This window comes from Mobula hypostoma, chromosome 6 (assembly GCF_963921235.1).
Source record: "Mobula hypostoma chromosome 6, sMobHyp1.1, whole genome shotgun sequence".
Classification (NCBI taxonomy): domain Eukaryota; kingdom Metazoa; phylum Chordata; class Chondrichthyes; order Myliobatiformes; family Myliobatidae; genus Mobula; species Mobula hypostoma.
Genome location: NC_086102.1, coordinates 70,723,893 through 70,742,725, shown reverse-complemented (window position 1 = coordinate 70,742,725; position 18,833 = coordinate 70,723,893). Strand labels below are relative to the sequence as shown.

General features: G+C 37.3%; 1 protein-coding gene across 1 annotated transcript in view; it reads right to left on the bottom strand.

The window, feature by feature from the left end:
- The window catches only part of ltn1 (listerin E3 ubiquitin protein ligase 1), a 129,227-nt gene that overhangs the window by 33,559 nt on the left and 76,835 nt on the right, over positions 1–18,833 (bottom strand). The window contains exons 15-20 of the mRNA XM_063050957.1: positions 17,063–17,216; positions 16,601–16,802; positions 14,831–14,984; positions 10,005–10,112; positions 3,534–3,676; positions 1,007–1,157 (exon numbers count right to left, since the gene is read on the bottom strand). Coding sequence (XP_062907027.1) covers positions 1,007–1,157; positions 3,534–3,676; positions 10,005–10,112; positions 14,831–14,984; positions 16,601–16,802; positions 17,063–17,216 — 912 coding nt within the window. The remainder of the gene's footprint in view (positions 1–1,006; positions 1,158–3,533; positions 3,677–10,004; positions 10,113–14,830; positions 14,985–16,600; positions 16,803–17,062; positions 17,217–18,833) is intronic.

The following is an 18,833-nucleotide window of genomic DNA, read 5'->3' as shown; positions in this document are numbered from 1 at the left end:
CTTAAATTAGTTTTATAAATATTTCCACCACTTCTTGCAGAATTCTTTAAGTTAGAGGGCAGAGTCTATCCATGAGAAACTAAAATCAACGGGCATGAAGTATTCTTTAGCTGTTTAAAGTTCCCTCAGTGTTATTTCAGGAAGACAGTGATACAAATAGAATAACATTTAAAACAGAAAATGAGGATTCTACATTTTCAAATCTTCACTTGAAACCTCAGGAATTTCTGTGACAATAAACTGAAAAAATATATAGGCTAAACAGCCATTAATTTCCTTTGGATTTCTCAAAGGCTCACTCATTGCAGGTATTAGTCATAACACTATACTGCTTTTCTTTTCTGCTTTCAAGTAACAGTAAAAGACTTTGGCATTTTGAAGGGATGAATACTTACTTTGATGTTGTAAACGTAGCTTTTTGTCTTACATTTTGTGGTATTAAACATATATAAAAAACTTAAAACTCTGACTTACATGATTTATGTACAATTATAATCTCAAATCTAAATCAAACACAATATTACCTTGGCTGAAGGTGCTACAGTATTATTTGGCTGAGAAACTAAAACATTGTCTTGTCAGCTGTCTCATGTGGTTAATACAGATTTGACAGCGAGCTCCAAATATCCTCAGCCTTCCTCAACCAAGTTCACCATAAAATCTTTCACTGCTTAACGTTATCCTAAAGTGACTTCCAGCTAATTGAGCACTTTTAAGTATTTGCAGTTGTCAAGTAAGAAGATGCTGCATTTTCCACTATACCAGTCACAGTACATCCACAGCAATCTAATATTGCTTAATAACAAGTTCACCAACTATTTTGTTACTAATGAAAATCAATTAACACGCATATAACATACCATTTTTGATGTTGTTCAAATTGTGTGTCAAATTATTAGCTATATCCAAAATATTATACAAATTTTACCACTAGCCACAACATATAATCAGTTCTGTCTTCAACTAAAAATGAGTAAACAGTAAAAACTTAAAAAATTCATCTTACCAGTCAAACAAATATATTTGTTCATCAAGGTTTCTCCATCCCATGATTATATTTAACACATCGATAAACAAATGATCATGTACAACATGATCACCCTCATTGACTCCTTTCTTTAAGTAGCTATTTAAAATGGCGAGGCTTCCAAACCCTCCTATGAAGAGAATTCAAGCAGAATACATTTTTACTGGTGATTATCAAGCTACAGATACATGTTCAGAATAATTTTACACAGAAAATTATTTTAAGTCGCCAAGGGAAATCAAACATTAAGATTCCAGGGATAAGAGATTTCAGCTAATAGATTAGCGTAGTGCAAAGGCAGCACATAGAGATAGTCTAGAAGATCTTTACTGGTTTTAGAAAGGGTAGATAGAAGAAAGGTAGTCTCATTCATGGCAAGAGTACAGATTTAAAATTCAGGGAAAAAGATACAAGAGATCTGAGGAACTTTTTGTATTCTAATACCAATTGGCATCTGGAATTTGCTACATATAAAGGTGGAGGTAAAAGAATTAAAGCAGAACCTTCAAAAAGAAACTGGATAGAGATTTGAGAAACAACAATTTGTAAGATACAGGAATGGAACTGAAGCTCCAACCCTCCCCTTTGATTGTCTGCATCACAGCTTGGTACGGCATTTCTAACACAGGAACACAGAAGGCTGCAGAAAGTAGTGCACAAAGCTGAGTCAATCATGGGCACTGTTTTCCCCACCTTGACAGCTTCCACAAGAAGCCATGCCACAAGAAGGAAATATTTCCCGTGAACGATCCCCACCATCTGGGTTATGCCCTCTTCTCACTGTTACCATTTAACCAGGAATTACAGAAGCCTCAAGTTCCACATCACCGGATACAGGAACAGCAACAACCATCAGGTTTATCATGCGCCTGCACAACTTTAACCCTACCTTAGCAATGGAACACGATGGACCTTCTGCACTACCATGGACCTGTCTTTAATTGTGCCTTGATTTTTTTTCTTGCACTAAGGTCTTGTTTTTGTAGTCATTTTTTCCCCACAGTAAGATAATAATTTTATGTATCAGTTATATCTAATGTATATTCGGTGTGTTGCCTGCATCCATGCTGATGCAAGTTTGTCACTGTACCTGTACTTGAGCACATGACAATAAACTCAACTTGACTTGCTCTAGTAGGAACCTCCATACACATAATGGACTTAGATTTCTCTCTATGGGCATAACTATTTTATTATTCTGTTTCATAGATAGTAGTGATAGATTTTTGAAAAACAAAACTCATGATATAATCAGAACCGGGAGGAATATGGTGAATACTCACAGTATGGTAACATGCATAAAGATTAAACAAAATGCATGGCTCTAAATGAGACTACAGATTTATGGAGGAACATCAAAAATGTTTTCATGATATTTTAGAAAGATCATTGGAAAGTCCCATAAGAGTATTGAGGAATGTATTTTGTGGCCATTAGAGAGAAATGGCAGTATGTACAGTTGTGCTTAATTATCTATGCCTCAATATTAAAAGTAGCCTACATAACAACTTTAAATGTAAATACTGTAACTGGCACAATTATTAATTAAGTTCATCATAGTCCTTTACTAATCCTGTTAAAGACCATGGTGATTTTACTAGTTCTAGAAACATTCCTGCCAGCTACAAATGAAAATGGTATTAACACTGAACTAGGAGCATAGCCAATGAGCTGCTTCTGCAGCTTGCTGGAAAATGTGAACTTCAAGACTATCTCACATGGGCACACATATGTAAAACACCTCTACTCTGACATGCAATAGAAGGGGAGCAATACATAGCAAATTTGCTCCATTCATACATTACAGCTAGAAGCAAGAATTGGAGTATGCATCTGTTAATCAATCTGATTTGGGAACCAAGAGAAGGCACAAAAAGAGCCTGGCTCGGTTTAGCAGGAGTGACATGCTTGTCATCTATATAAATGTGCCAGAATGTTCCAAGCTGAAAAATCAGTGCTTGGACCCCTATTGTTCACTGGCACTATAAATGTCTTGGATACTGGAAGTTCATCAAAACAAATGAACAATGCTAAACTGTGTGGGACACTCAAAACAAGGAAGGCTGAGCAAAACACAAGATAAACATCAGCAGAATTTGCAGAAAGACCATGTAAATGCAAATTAATTCCAGTTTAAATAAATGCAATGTAGTGTACTTTAGTAATAGGAAATAACAAGGCCACCATAAAATCCCATGAGGAAGTAAGAGTCCAAATAGATAGATTGTGTCAATGTTTACAATATATTCAAACAGCAATACCAAAATCACTATAAGCTTGTAAAAAAAGCACGGGAGTTATATGTAAAAGAACAGAACTCAAAACCAGAGATGAACTCAGATACTATGCAAATCCATATGATCACAGAAAGAACCGAAGGACGGAATCAAAGCCAGGTGCTTAGAAATTTGAGACCGTAGGACTAATTACTGTGCCACCATGATGACTCACACAGCCCCCAACAATGCTTACTATAACATTTAAATGAATAAAACAAAACACTGACCATCAATATCAGTAATATCTGAACTTGTGCTTGAAACAAGTTTTGCAATGCATTGGAACAAAATAAGATCTTTATCTTCCTGAAGAACGTGCGGAATAATATTCTGAATAGTGTGCAGGCTTGCTTCAGTCAAAGGGAAAAATCTGGAACGGCAAATTTAGACATTTTATAAAGACTGCAGACTGCAAGTTAAACCAAGTACCCACAGAATTACTGACCCCATGAGAGACACGGTAGATCTAAGTAAAGAAGTAAGTGTGATTAGAGACCATAATTCATCTTCCAGCACAAATATTCCAACATGGCAGGATCTTTGCCTTCACTTCCAACACAATTATAATTTTAAAACAGTGATGAAAGTGGTCCATCCCCAGGAAGGAGTGTAAACCTGTAAATCCTAACTGTACTGAAGAGGCATCAGAAACAGCCATAAAATCAAAAGGGCAGAAGTACCCTTAAAGACTTGAACAATGAAGTCCTCTAAATGAAGTGAAGGCACAGTATATGTACTGGGAACCCATATGTTTTGTCCTGCCATGGGAGGAATACCAACTTTTCATCGGCAACACCAGGAATCAAATTTGTAAGATACATGGGCAATGCTAAACTTCTCATCCCACCTGCACACAGCAAATACTGAAAGAACTGACAACAACTGAAAATCGAACTAAAATCTTGGAACTCCATAAATATGTCCACTGTGGATGTACCATTATCATATGTAGAAAAATGACTCAAAGCAGCTCACCATCATCATCTTTAGAGCAATTAAGGTTTATTTTATTCCCTTTTTATGGTGTTGCAAGGAGGATAAGAGATTAGGATTAAAAAATAAGAAGGCCCAAGCAATCATTTATCTTTGTTCTTTATCATAATCCTTTTATTCTTTATTGGTGGTGATGGATTTTGGTGTTTAGATCCAAGGTTCTTTTAGAAATGAGGAATGGGGCATAAAATTTGTTGCTTCATAATCAGTTTATTAAGAGTTGATAAAACAGTAAAAACAGGAGCAGAATGCTTACTGACATGAGACTAAAAAGATTAAGATGGCATTGCTTTGTGTTTAGCTATTTTATACACAGAGATAAGAAAGAATTCCATTCTAATCGAAAGACAAAAATTAACCGGTCAGAAAGTACTTAGTCAACATTACAGTAAAAATTAACCAGTGAGACTTAATGCAGAACAAAACTTCCAAGCTTTCCAAAATTATACTTTGTATCACCACTAAAGGTATATTAAACCTATGTGCATAAAGACTACTTAAAATGCAAACAGATAATTGTTAAACTGCAAAGAAAATGACAATTAAAAAGCCTAACTGAGAATTAAACAATCAGATATAACAATCCCTCCCACTCCTTGATTCTAAATCACATGTGTAGAAACATTACATCTGAAAATTCAGAGGCAGAAAAATTTGTGGTATCCATGTTACATATAAAATAAATTTTTAAAAACTACTTAGGTTATGAAATATCAAAGGGTATACATACTTTGAAGTAAAGGCTGTAGCAACATTTTAATCTCTTGTCCTCCTTGCAACACCATAAAAAGGGAATAAAATAGATACAGAACAATCTCTTTCTGAAACATCTCATTTACTCCTAGACCCAGGAGGTAAAGGTAAGATGTGTGTATGTCTCACAGCAGGGAGAACATACCCTAAATAACAAGTTACATGGACGAGAGATGTTGGCTCCATTTCTGCAAATAAAGCATGTATTGTTCTATGAACTTCGACCATTTATTACTTGACAGGAGCTTTGTTGAATTGTAATACTTCTGATCATCAATAATGCAAGTATTTCAACTGGCACATTATGAGTAAGGAAAATTGGCAGAAATATACAGTAACAATAACAAATAATATTAGAACAAACTTCATAATCTCCAGTATTTGTTGATTGCTTGAAGTTTTCTGGCTGGTTTGTGATTTGTTCATTGTAGCTCAGCAGCTTAGATACTGTGTACTAGCACACTAACCACAGTGCTTATTGTTGGTATCAGATACCACTTTAGCTTGCTTGCAGTGGCTGGTGTGTATCCACCTATTTTTACCTTCTAATTTCACCGCTGAGTTGGTAATTACCAGTACTTGATAAGGACTTTCCCATCAAGCTCCCAGTGGATCCTTATGCAGTTTCGTAATCAGGACCCCTCGTCAGGCATCAGGGTGTGTCCTCCTCCTGTTGATTCTTCCCAAATGACAGAAATCTGTTGAGATGCAGACTGGACAGCTTGGGTAGATTTCATACAATAGTTAACTAAACTGTCTGCCAATAATATGTATATCAGATTCTCTGAGATCGAAGACTCCTGGCAGTGACATAGGACATCCGGTTACACACATCAAAGTTGCTGGTGAACGCAGCAGGCCAGGCAGCATCTCTAGGAAGACTGTACCTCTTCCTAGAGATGCTGCCTGGCCTGCTGTGTTCACCAGCAACTTTGATGTGTGTTGCTTGAATTTCCAGCATCTGCAGAATTCCTGTTGTTTAGGACATCCTGTTACCACCTCGAATGGACATAGTTTCATTTTCTTGTTTGGGGTTGCTCTAGTGCTACACAAGACCATAGGAAGAGCTGTAGACCATGGAATGCCTTCCTCATGGTACTTACAGTCATTGTTTGCTGGTTTCACTCATTCGTTTGACTTGTCCTGATGACTTTGGGCGATGCGGACAATAAAAAGACCATTTGATGTTCATCAGTGACATTATTTCTGGCAAACACTCCCAGTGAAATGTAAACACAAAATAATCTGCAGATGCTGCGGTCAAAGCAACACTCACAACACACTGGAGGAATTCAGCAGGTCGGGCAGCATCCGTGGAAACGATCAGTCAATGTTTCGGGCCGGAACTCTTCGTCAGGACTGTAGAGGGAAGGGACTGATCATTTCCACAGATGCTGCCTGCCCTGCTCAGTTCCTCCAGCGTGTTGTGAGTGTCCCCAGTGAAGTGTGTTCCTTGGTCAGAATCAATGTGATGCAGCAATCCCCATCTGGGGATATAGACCTTGATCAGAGCTTTTGCTGTGTGGGTGGTGGAGGTGGCTTTCTTTACTGGAATAACTTTCACCCATCTTGAAAACTTGTCCACTATTACCAGTACATCTGAGTATCGCTGACACTGGCAAAGAAATGTAGTTTACTTGTAAGGGTAAAATAGGATCAGATAGGGCAGGAGCACTTAATTATGGTAGCTTTTCTGCTGTTCCAGGATTTATTTTCTGTTATGTTGTCCATCTTTCAAATGTTTGTCCAGCTTGTGCCCCAAACTCTGGATTAAACTACCATTGGGAGAATCTGTCGATCACATTTTGTACTCCAATGTGTCCTAGAGAGTGCATTTGCTCTGCCAGATAAGGAAACAATGTAGTTGGGACTACCAGTCTATGACTATTGACATATTTCCATTCACTGTTTAACTTCCCACATTCCTCATCCACAACCAATTTTTCTGTGAAGAGCATTGAGCTTACATCTCTTGAAGATCTTGTATGTTTGTCTGTGAACCAGAGTTTAAATTAGTTTCCATAATTGTAGTTGTCCATATGTACTTCCATAATTCCACATGCTCTTGGTACTTCTTTGATTCCTTTCCATGCTGCCTTTTTGCAATTTCATCTGTGAATGCATCTACACAGCTTTCCATTGTATTCATTTTGCCATTCTTGATTGGAGTTCCTATAGCCGTAAGAAATGCTCTTCATCTCCATTGGTTTCCAAAATCATGAACAACTCCAGAAGCATATAGAGAATCAGTGCATAAATTAGCTGATCTTCCTTCTGCCAACTTACAGTCTTCAATTTGAGCTTCCAATCCTGCCTGTGGCATGGAGCTACCAGGAACCATGCTTCTTGATGCAAGCATTTCAGTTTCAGAAATAACTATTCAAATTCCCCTCTCGTTCACTGAGGGTCCATCAGTGCACAGAATCAGATCTTTGTCAGAGTAATAACCAACAGGATGCTGTCAGTCTCCAGGTTCTTGAGCATGACTGCGATCATTGACATACAGGGTAAATAGTCTACCTGTATCTGGGATTCTTAATGCAGGTGCATTGCACAACGTCACCTTTAAAGTCTGAGATACTCTCAGTTGCTCTTCATTCAGAGTCACAGGGTCGTCTGAGCACTTAGTCCTTCAGCAGATTGTTGAGTGGTTCAGAGAGTGTTGATGGATCCGCCAGTAGCTGGTCAATACATTGATCAACCATGGCTTCATTTTCAGTCCTGTGTGTCTTCACGCAGTTGGTCTTTATTGGAGTAAGCTGTAACCAGCTGTCATTCTTATTGTTTCATCACTGTCATCCCCACTTGAGATACTAGGGACCACAGTAAAATCCGTGTCATGTCCATCCTGCAGTTCTTTGGAGTTCAGGTAGTATCGCTGTCTCAGGGGACTGTCCTTTGTGAGATGTAATTCCTTGGGCAGAGCTTCAGAAGCAGTTGCTTCCCAGGGTGAAGTGCCAGCAGTAGCATCACTGGCAAGACTGCCCACTGGAAGTTGCAGCTGTGCTCTTCCATTTTGCCTTGAAACTCTGTACAATGCACATTGAATTATGGCATTTCTTTTTTCGCTCATTCAGTTAATTAAAAGATTTGTTATTTATAGTTCTTATCATCTTCATCATGCTGTTTTTATAATTTATCTCAAGTTTTGCATTTCTTTCTATTGCTAAGACTTTAACGAGAGGAGTAAAGTCTTTCAATCGCTCACACATTCGATTAAACTGACTAGACGGTCTTATTGCTAAACCAGTAACAGCCATTTCCTTTCCATCAGGCATTTTCTGGATCTTACATCAAACTGACATGTTTTATTCAGGTAAGACCTCCTAGTAATGTGCACGACTTTCGCCAGTGTTTTGATTCGATCTTAATTTTTACGTACTTTTATCACTTTGACTGAAATCTCTAAGTATTAATAGATTGTAACCAAATACCAAATTGATTGCTTCAGCAAACAAATAGATCACAATTACATCCAATAACAATAAATTGATCCAGCAAGCAAGTAGATTGTCAAACCACTATTTTCACCAGGTACCAAAACAGGTTGCTGTGCGCCCAAAATAGATCGTACCCAAATAAGTTAAGAACAAATAGACTGCAACCAATATTTTCAAATAGAAATGCAGCTGTCCTCAATCCTCATTTCCATCTGATATTCAAAGTCAGAACTTTTCTCTCAGACAGCAGAGGAACAGAGGAAATTCTTATCCCTTCTGTTGCATGCTAAAAAAGTGTAACAAATTCTGAACTTGGTAATATCCTGCTGACTATGCCACTTGATGGATTTTGGTGTTTAAATCCAAAGTTCTTTTAGAAGTCAGGAATGAGACATAAAACTTGTTGCTTCACAATTGTTTTATTAAGAGTTGACAGAACAGTAGAAATAGGAGCAGAAGCCAGTAACAGAAGGCTTACAGACAAGAGACTAAGAAGATTAAGATTAGGATTAAGATGGTGCTGCTTTGTGTTTTGTTATTTTATACCCAGATAAGGAATTCCATTTTAATCTGTAGATAAAAATTAACCGGTTAGAAAGTACTTAATCAATACTGCAGTAAAAATTAACCAATGAGAAAACACTTACTCATTTATCGCAGATCAGAGCTTCTAGAAATATACTTTGTTTAAGCAGTAGAGGAATATCAAACTGTTAAATGCATAAAGACTACTTAAAATACAAGCAGCTAATTAATTGTTAAACTGCAAAGAAAATGACAATTAAAAAGTCTAATCCAAGAATTAAACAATTGGATCCAACATTAACCAGACAGGAATGTTGCATAGAATTCTGTGCCAAGTGAGGAGAGTGCAAACATAAGTAAGCAAAATCAATAGCAATACATTAGTGTGACAATAATAGCATACTGGAAGTTGGCTTAATATGAAAATGATTACTGGAACTAAATGTTACAGTCACAAGAAATCCTGCATTCAAAACTTCTAAGAAAGTAAAGCTAACTGTTTAAAGTGTAAGCAAGTCTGACAAATTCCTTATACAATAAGTAGCTAACTATCCTCAAAAATGTGCTGTTGACTCTGAATTTATTTTGAGATATTATAACTTTGAGAGTTTAATAGGGCAGTTTCTCTAAAAGTGAATGTGGATTACCAAACACATCAATCTATCTGTACAAAGCAGCATATCTGCCACAAGCAAAAACACTTAAAACCAATCTGTATTCAGTGAATTGTTTAAGGTATGAATCCAAAGATATCTTTTAGATTAAAAAAAAGGCCAGTACAGTCACTCTGTCAAGATGGCAGTGCCAGCAGTGACAAAGATTGAGATGCAATGAAGCTTACGGGGAGAAGGCAGAAGAATGGGGTTGAGAGGGAAAATAAATCAGTAATGATCAAGTAGCAGAGCAGACTTGATAGGCCAAGTTCCTAGGTCAACAATGCAAGTACCCTTAACCTTTAATTCGCAAGAGTTCATGAATAATACTTACCTATCCACTGTAACATACAGCTGTTTTAAATTATAACCACTATCAGACTTGTTTTCAGCAATATACTGAGAGGTGGTTAAAGCCCAGAGTAATCCATTTTCTAATGACCTGTTTGCAAAAAAAGAGTGCTGTTAACTGCATTGTGGAACAGCAGATACAAGAAATTTAGATCAATAAATGGTGAAAAAGACTTCAGGACAAAATCATAATTAGGTTTCTTATCACTATCTTATATAATGTGAAATTTGTTGTTTTGAGGCAGCAGTACAGAGCAAATGATTCAAACAGTTCATGGACAGTTCAGAAACCTGATAGCTACTTCTGTTTCACTGTTCCTTTATGTACCATTTATAATGTAAAACCTTAATTTTCTTTAATATATGCAAGAACTAAAAAACACTTAGTATGAAGTAGAAATCTCTTATTGATATATTAAGATTTTTATGCTGATTCCACTCATTTTAATTCATATCATTTCAGATGTGATAATTTTATCCTATAAAATCAATCTTTTATTAAATTATTTTGGACATTAATATTACACTGTCATCTATTTTCTAGAAATTTTCATTAACGCACACAAGCTATTGATTTTAAACAGAAAGCCCAGTCTCTGACCGGCTCTTATGTCTACAGTATATGTGCAGCTAGTTCAGTTTCTGATCAAAGGTAAACCCGAAACTGCTGACATTAAAAGACATGTTGATGCAATCATTCCTAGCACTTTTGTGGCATACATGAGGAAATCTGCAGATGCTGGAAATTCAAGCAACACACATAAAAGTTGCTGGTGAACGCAGCAGGCCAGGCAGCATCTCCAGGAAGAGGTACAGCCGACGTTTCGGGCCGAGACCCTTCGTCAGGACTCGGCCCGAAACGTCGACTGTACCTCTTCCTAGAGATGCTGCCTGGCCTGCTGCATTCACCAGTAACTTTTATGTGTGTTACTTTTGTGGCATAAATGTTTCTGGCCACTTATTAGCCTGTGTATTTGCTGGGAATTGTTTTATGCATTTTAATTTGCTAGGGAATGGAATTGAACATCGTGCAAGCATATCCAACTATCATCTCTTCTAACCTTCTGAAAGTTGATAGGCAGCTGCAAGTAGTTGGTCCTGAGGCATTTCTGCATTATGTCCTGGTGCTGGGCTTTGTGACTGCCAATACCAACTACATCTTCCTGTGTGAAAGCTATGATTCTAAGTATTCAAAGCTCAAAGTATATTTATTATGAAAATTTGTATACACTTTATTCAACCTTGAGATTTGTTTTCTTACAGGCAGCTGCAAGACAAAGAAACCCAATAGAACCCACTGGCAAAAAGAAGACCCACTTAAAAAAAGAATATTGCACCCAATCATTTCAGTTCTACCAAGGCTCCTGGATTCCACACTCAGGCACATGATAGTATTGGTATTTTGTTGATAGTAGAAATTAAGAGAAGTTAGTGTCACTTTTTCCTCTAGAATTCAGCTCTTGGCCCATGTTTGAACAAAGGTCTGATGAGGCCTGTAGCCAAGCAGCCCTGGTAAAACCCATATGAGAATTGCGATATGTATTTTCTGTAGGCAGTTCCACAGAACTGTAAAGGACCTACTTTTTTTGGGGTGGCTAATTCAGGCAAACATGAGAACTGCAGGCTCTGCCGCAGATGGTGCAGGATGATAGGTAGTTAACACAATGGTCCACTTCTCCTGATGCTCTATTCTGTCAAATGCAAAAGCTCAAGGCTGTCAATACATCCTAAAAGATATTTCTTCATTTTGAGTGGCCACAGGCCAGCCACTCCCAGGACAGTGTGGATGTTGCATTTCTTCAAAGAGGCTTCAAGCATCTCTCCCTTTGTCTACCTGGTAATCACCGCCCTGATAAAAGCATGGAAACGATCATCTGTTTTGGTTGTCTTGTGTTAGGCATGTAAACGATGTGGCCCTGCCCAGTGTAGCCAATGAGCGTAATGAGCGCTGCAATACAAGGGAAGTTGGCCTGGAAGAGTTCACTGACATCAGTTCATGTGTCATGGCAAGTTCAAGAATGTTATGGAGATAGTGTCAATAGTATATTTCCGGTAGAGCATAAATATCTTTTTGTCAACAAACCAAAGGGTGTGCTGGCACAAGAAAAGGATAATGAATTTTTAAACTTTTGCTACAAATTTTCATTTGCAGATGCCAAGTGTTATATTCCTCCTTTCAGGTAATCAGAAGTGTCAATGATGGCAGTACAGCAAGCAAAATTTGAGCCTTGGAATAATAATGCCTCAATTTAAATAGCTTCCCATTAGCTCCATTCCTACAAGAAGTTTATTAGAGGTGGGATTGAATATTGAGACACAAAGGACCAAGAAAAGCATTGGGACAGGATACATCCTTATTTGCTATCAACTTTCCACTGAGAATGGTAGACCCACTGGATATTACATGGCTTGTACATAGTTTGTATGTGTTATCACCTTTACTCTTTTGAGGCAATTTAATAAAAATTCCCCTTAAACTTATGTACTTGTAATGGTAAGGTACTCATTGGATTTCATTATATACTGTATTGCAGGGGTCCCCAACCTTTATCGCACTGCGGACTGGTTTCATATTGACCATATTCTTGCGGACCGTCCGACCGGCGGGGGGAGGGGGGTTGTCAACGGACAAGAGTAGTAGTCAAATACGCTGGGTTTTCCCCGAGAAGGACTACAATGACCACGAAGCCTTGCGCGGGCACCAGTGCGCATGCGTATCTTGCGCATGCCTGTACGATTTTTTTCTACAAATCGTTTTTGGCAATTCTGTTCGAGGGGGGGCGGGGTGTTAATCACGACCGGAATATAGATGATAATTAGCTAATACACTCAATTTTGTTTCTTAAAGGGTTTACCTAACAAATTTAATATTAAACACACAGCACATATTTTCCTCGCATGAATATAGTGATAAGTCAATTATCGGGGAGGACAGGGGAGCTTGAAGTAAATGTTGAACGAACTTCCAGTAGAAGTGGTAGAGGCAGGTTCACTATTATCATTTAAAGAAAAATTGGATAGGTATATGGATAGGAAAGGAATGGAGGGTTATGGGCTGAGTGCAGGTCGGTGGGACTTGGTGAGAGTAAGCGTTCGGCACAGACTACAAGGGCAGAGATGGCCTGTTTCCGCGCTGTAATTGTTATATAAGTCAATAGCATCATAACATTTTAAGTATTGTTTGGATATTAAACATGCAGCACATATTTTCCCCGTATGAACATATAAAATCACTGCCACACACCAATATCGCTGAAACAGTGGGAGCCCTGGGCTTGTTTTCCTGCAACAAGACGGTGCCATCGAGGGGTGATGGGAGACAGCGATACTCGAAGGGGGTTCCTTATGTCCAGTCTATTCCGCAATTTAGTTTTCGTTGCATTCATTGTAGAGATACGTTGGAAATGGAAGCAACGTTTTCAGTGCTTTCGTGGCTATCTCAGGATATTTAGCCTTGACTTTGATCCATAATGCCGGCAGAGATGTTATGTCAAACATACTTATCAGCCCGCTGTCATTTGCAAGCTCAAGGAGTTGATCTTCTTCCCGCGCTGAAATGGATGACGCGTGGGTAATGCCCTCGCGTGTGTTCAAGCTCAACTGTGGGCGTGACAGGGAATGAGGAAAGGTGCAGCTGACTCCTATCGCCAAATGATATCGTTTCCTCGTGGCCTGGTAGAGCATGCTCTGTGGCCCGGTGGTTGGGGACCGCTGCTGTATTGCACTAAAAGGGTTTATAAATTATACTATACAATCATACACCAGCAACATCTCAAACTCCATCACGCTAGGCACAGGTCCCCCCAGGGTCATGTACTCTGTCTGCATTGGCTCATGCTGCTGACTCATGGATGCACTGCCAGATTTAACTCAAATCACATCTTCATGATCGCTGATAATACTAGAGTGGCTGGCCTCATCAGCAACAATGAGGAGTTCGCATACAGAGAAGAGATAGAGAGGTTTGTCAAATGGTGCAGACTAACAACCTGAGTCTCAACATGAAACAAAAAAGATGATTGTGGACTTCAGGAAGGCACAGGTTGACTATTTTCCATTGAACATCAGTGGTTCTGCCGTGCAGCAAGTGAAGAACATGAAGTTGTTTGGTATGAACATAATGGATGATCTAACCTGGACCCACAACACCACCTCTAAGGTATGCAAGGCTCCCTGGCCCCATTCTAACAACTGTCTACATGAGAACCATCAAGAGTGTCCTGACTGGCTGCATCATTGTGTGGTACAGAAGCTACAAAGCATCGGACTGCAACACCCTACAGAGGACAGTAAAAACTGCTGAGAGGATCATCAGGGTCTCCCTCCTTCCTATCTGTGATATTCTCTATGAGCGACGCAGACAAAGGGCCAAAGTATCGTCGAGGATTCCTACCACCCACCCCACAATCTCCTTGACCTATTAACTTCAGGAAGGAGGTACAGAAGCATCAGGACAAGGACTTCCAGAATCGGTAACAGCTTCTTCCCTCAGGCTGTGAGACTAATGAATACCCTGCCACCACCAAGGTCTTGTCACTAGGACAGCGAGCTGTTTACTGAACTGTTCACCTATACTGCACTTTACTACATGCATCTTGAATTGTATTTTAACTTATTAACACTATAATATTTTGGTTTATATACTGTGTGTGATATATGTTGCATAGGTGCACCATGGTCTGGAGTAACTTTGTTTCGTTTGGTTGTATATATTTACAATCAGATGACATTAAACCTGAACTTGAACAAGTCATAAAATTCATCTTAGTACTTAAAAATTTGAATTACAAAAAAAATTAATCTTAGTACCTGGTAAAAAGAGTTTCACATGTTGTGCCACAGGCTTTCTTCAGTCTCTGGATAATGTCAAAGTGAAGTAGTAATTCATGGTATTTCGAAATCGTCGGACAAAAATCTTTCATTTCTTCAGACCACTGCACAGCATAGAACATCTCTGCAGCGACTACCAAAATCATAAACAAGTTGGAACATTTTTCAATGTATTTTTATGCAAAATAGACAGGTCACAGGTTTTTCCATTTTAACAAAAGGTTTTACATCACTGTTATAGTGCTATAATAATTTTTAGTCAATAAACTAAAATCAGATCAGATTCATCACACTAAATTACAAGTCAAATGACATTTATTATGAAAACATCCATAGATGCTATCCATTGATATTCCATCTACTAACTCGCAATAAATAATTTTACAGCAAGTAATTTATAGTGTTAGAAATCAGAAAGTTTAGAACAAAGGCGACCATCTGGTCCCACATAACTATGACCATTGAGAAAGAACTACCTAACTTAATTCCACTTTTCTGATGGAAGATCTGTGACCCAGTATATCATCCCTCTTCAAGCACACATCATAACAGTGTTTCAAGGTGATAAGAAATTCTTTCTTTACCCTCCTTCAAATCGAGAATTTCAGTTTCTAATTATTCTCTGGTTGAAGAATACTCTAATTTCTCCATAAATTATTTTGCCCCATGCTTCCTGGTTTTTGCACCATTCCCTCGCTGCTAAGGGAAATAATTCTTACCTCAGCGAGGTTATTCATGATTGTATATACTTCAATTACATCTCCTCTTAGTCATCCCCATTCCCCCCCAAAAAAACCTATCCAATCTCCTTTCAAAAGGTGTGATTTTTCTAGCCTAGAAACACCTTTGTACATCTTCTCAGGACTATCTCCAGTGCAATCCCAACTTTCACCTAATCAGTTACCAGAATTTCAAGCAATACTCAAGCTGTGATCCTATTAGTGAAGTATTTCATTAATTGACTGTTTCTCATAAAAGTTTTACACACCATTTGTTCCAATAGTAATGTATATCTAGAAATAAAAGAAGATGAACCAAAGACAGCATGGATTTTCTAAAGATGAGCAGAGATGATGGGATGAACAAAATTTTTGTTTTACTTCCAATATGGTATGTTAACATTTTGGGATTAAATTGAATGAAAAGCTTCTCTCTGATAATGCTGCACAAGATGAAATTTATAATGCTGTCTAGTTTCGGAAGACAGACCTGAAGACAAAATAAGTATCAAGTTGAATTGTGAGATTTCAGAATGTTGGAATTTCTGTATTGGAATGCTTTCAAATTCTGTTAATAACATTTCATTCAATCGATAAATCAAAGTGGCTTTGACAATACAAAAAAAAATTAAATTTACTCTTTTAGTAAAGAGATTTCACTGAAACATAGAGATTCAATGTTTCAGTAAAAACATTGAAACGTTCATTATAAAGACTGAAAACAAGGCTATTCCACTGAGACCACTGACTTTTAAAACAATGTCATTTTCCTCTTTAAACTGTACTTTTTTAATATAAAAAGCAGTCATTGATGGCAATAAATTCCAGCATCATATATTAAAACGATACCCATTTTAGTATGGCTCCATAAGTTTTTTAGGTTGTCTTATTGCAAATATCAAGATATTTTCTTAACCTTCTGGACTGTAACTTTTCCATGTGTTCAAATTCACTCTAATTAATAAGTACATAAGATTTTGATGAATTATCAAAGAACATAACTTTTATTTATACTTATGTACAGACTTACTTTCTGGTATGGATATAATGGGGGAAATTTCCTTCTGTTCAGAAAAGATATTGCTTTCTAATATCTGCAATAGCACATGGCATAATAAAGTCGTGGTACATAAATGATTTGGTATCTTGTCAGAAGAGTAAATATTAAGCCCAGTGTACAATATATCCGTGTTTAGACTTATTTGTTCTTTCAGCAACACTTTACTCAGCCACTGTAAATAAAGAACACATTAAAGTTTAAGGCTTTTAGCATTAAAATTTTAGATATCATCAAGAAATATACCTAGAGTTGTAATTATACATTACAACTCACAGTCATACAGTTACTGCACACAGACAAAATAATTGTTTGTTCTTGGTTAAAGCTACATTTTCAATTGATAAAATTGTATATAACATTAAAGAATGACCCAAGGAAGCAGATGTTAAAAAAAATGCAAGTTTGTATCTTGGGCTGAAAACTAGATATTACCTGGGATCCAAGTTTCTGCCTTAGATTTTCCCACTCAGAATGGTCTGGAGTCATACACTCAACTAATATTTTGAGATGACTGAGTGACTGAGGTTGAGTTCCTTTCAAAAGTTTATCAAGCAAAGTATGAACACAGGAAAGAAGTACCTGCAGACTTTAAAAGAAAAGAAGTGAAGTTACTGCAGCTTATGTCCAGAAGCAATTTTAATTGAAAACATTATGAATGTACTATGACTTGAAATTAATCTGAAAGTGGTGATGTACATAAAGTTACAGAGAAATCATTTTCTCAAAATGAGTCATAAATTTCTGGAATTCTTTGCCCCAGAAAATAATAGAAGCTAGCTCAATAGGAATACTTAAAGTGAAGAATGATAAAAAGCTGTAGGGATCTGACACAGAGGAGACATTGAGGTCTGGGTAGTCAGCCATGATCATAGTGAATGGTGGAGCAGACCGAAGACCTATTCCTGCTCTTCTTTTTATATGTTTTTATTACAACTAGGAAAATCATTTTAAATACAAAATAGCAGTTTAAAGCAGTCAGCTTATACATGGATATTCCGAAGAAAAAGAATATCTTTTATGCAAGTAAACCCATTATGCTACCCCACATGTTTAGTGATTGAAATAAATTTGTATATACACCGGTCTTCACAAAAGAAAACAATTTCTCAAATTTACAAAGAAAGATGAGGAACTACAGTAAAGATAATAGGGAGTTAAAACAAAATTGCAAAAAACAAGGAACAAATAAAGAACAGAATGCAGCAGTGAGAGGAGGGATGCAATAAATGATACAAAGGATGCAAGAGTTAAGAGTATCAGAAATATTGCAGAAAAGGAATGGGATGAGATTGTTAGGGTATTTTAATTTTCATCCTGCGGAGGACAGAAGGATGTTGCTGATGGCTAAAGTATAAGATGGAACACTAATGGTATTTGCATGAGCGATTTAGAGTTTAAAAGAACTGAATACATAAGAGGACAATGCAGACATTAGAGAAGTTAAATCTAGAGATTAAAATACTGCTTTCAGAATACAGACAACCATCACAAAGGTGGTCTGGCAGTACAAGGTGGAATGAGGTGCAAAGTAGCAAAGATGTGAAGAGAATCATCAGAATAAATACTGCTCTGTAGAGAAATGAAGATGCATCATCCATTAAAGACTGAAGAATCCTCATAGAATGCCAGAGATAGCAATGTGGCACTTCATTGAGAAGATGAGATTATAGTTGATTTCCAGCATCAGGAGAATCTCTTGTGTTTAAGGTTATAGTTGTGTTACTTATGGAACAATGAGGAGGATAATCACGTAAGAACATAGCAGTTGCAGCATCAAATGAAGGTAAATTGACCAAGCTATCTAAGTAACAGAAATAAGACAAAGATGGACATGACATCATGGAGATAGTCACTGAAGATGTGTGATTCGTGACACTGTAAGTATTTCAGAAAATAGACTGAAAAGAATTAAAACAGTTAGGAGGTTATGACATGCTAAGAAACAGACAAATAGTGCAGAGAGATTTAGTGGAAATTAGATCATTCACGTTTATAGTTATCGGTGTAGTCTCTAAACAACCAAATAGTGAAAGAGAGGGAACAAGGTATACAAAAAGATTAGAGAAATATGTGAATTATGTGGGAATTTTAAATACCCATTATTAATTAAACAGAAAAATGATGGGAGAAAGGAAATTATATTCCTACAAAGTATACAGAACTCTTTTCAAATCCAGTATGTAGAAGGTCTGAAAAGCCTATT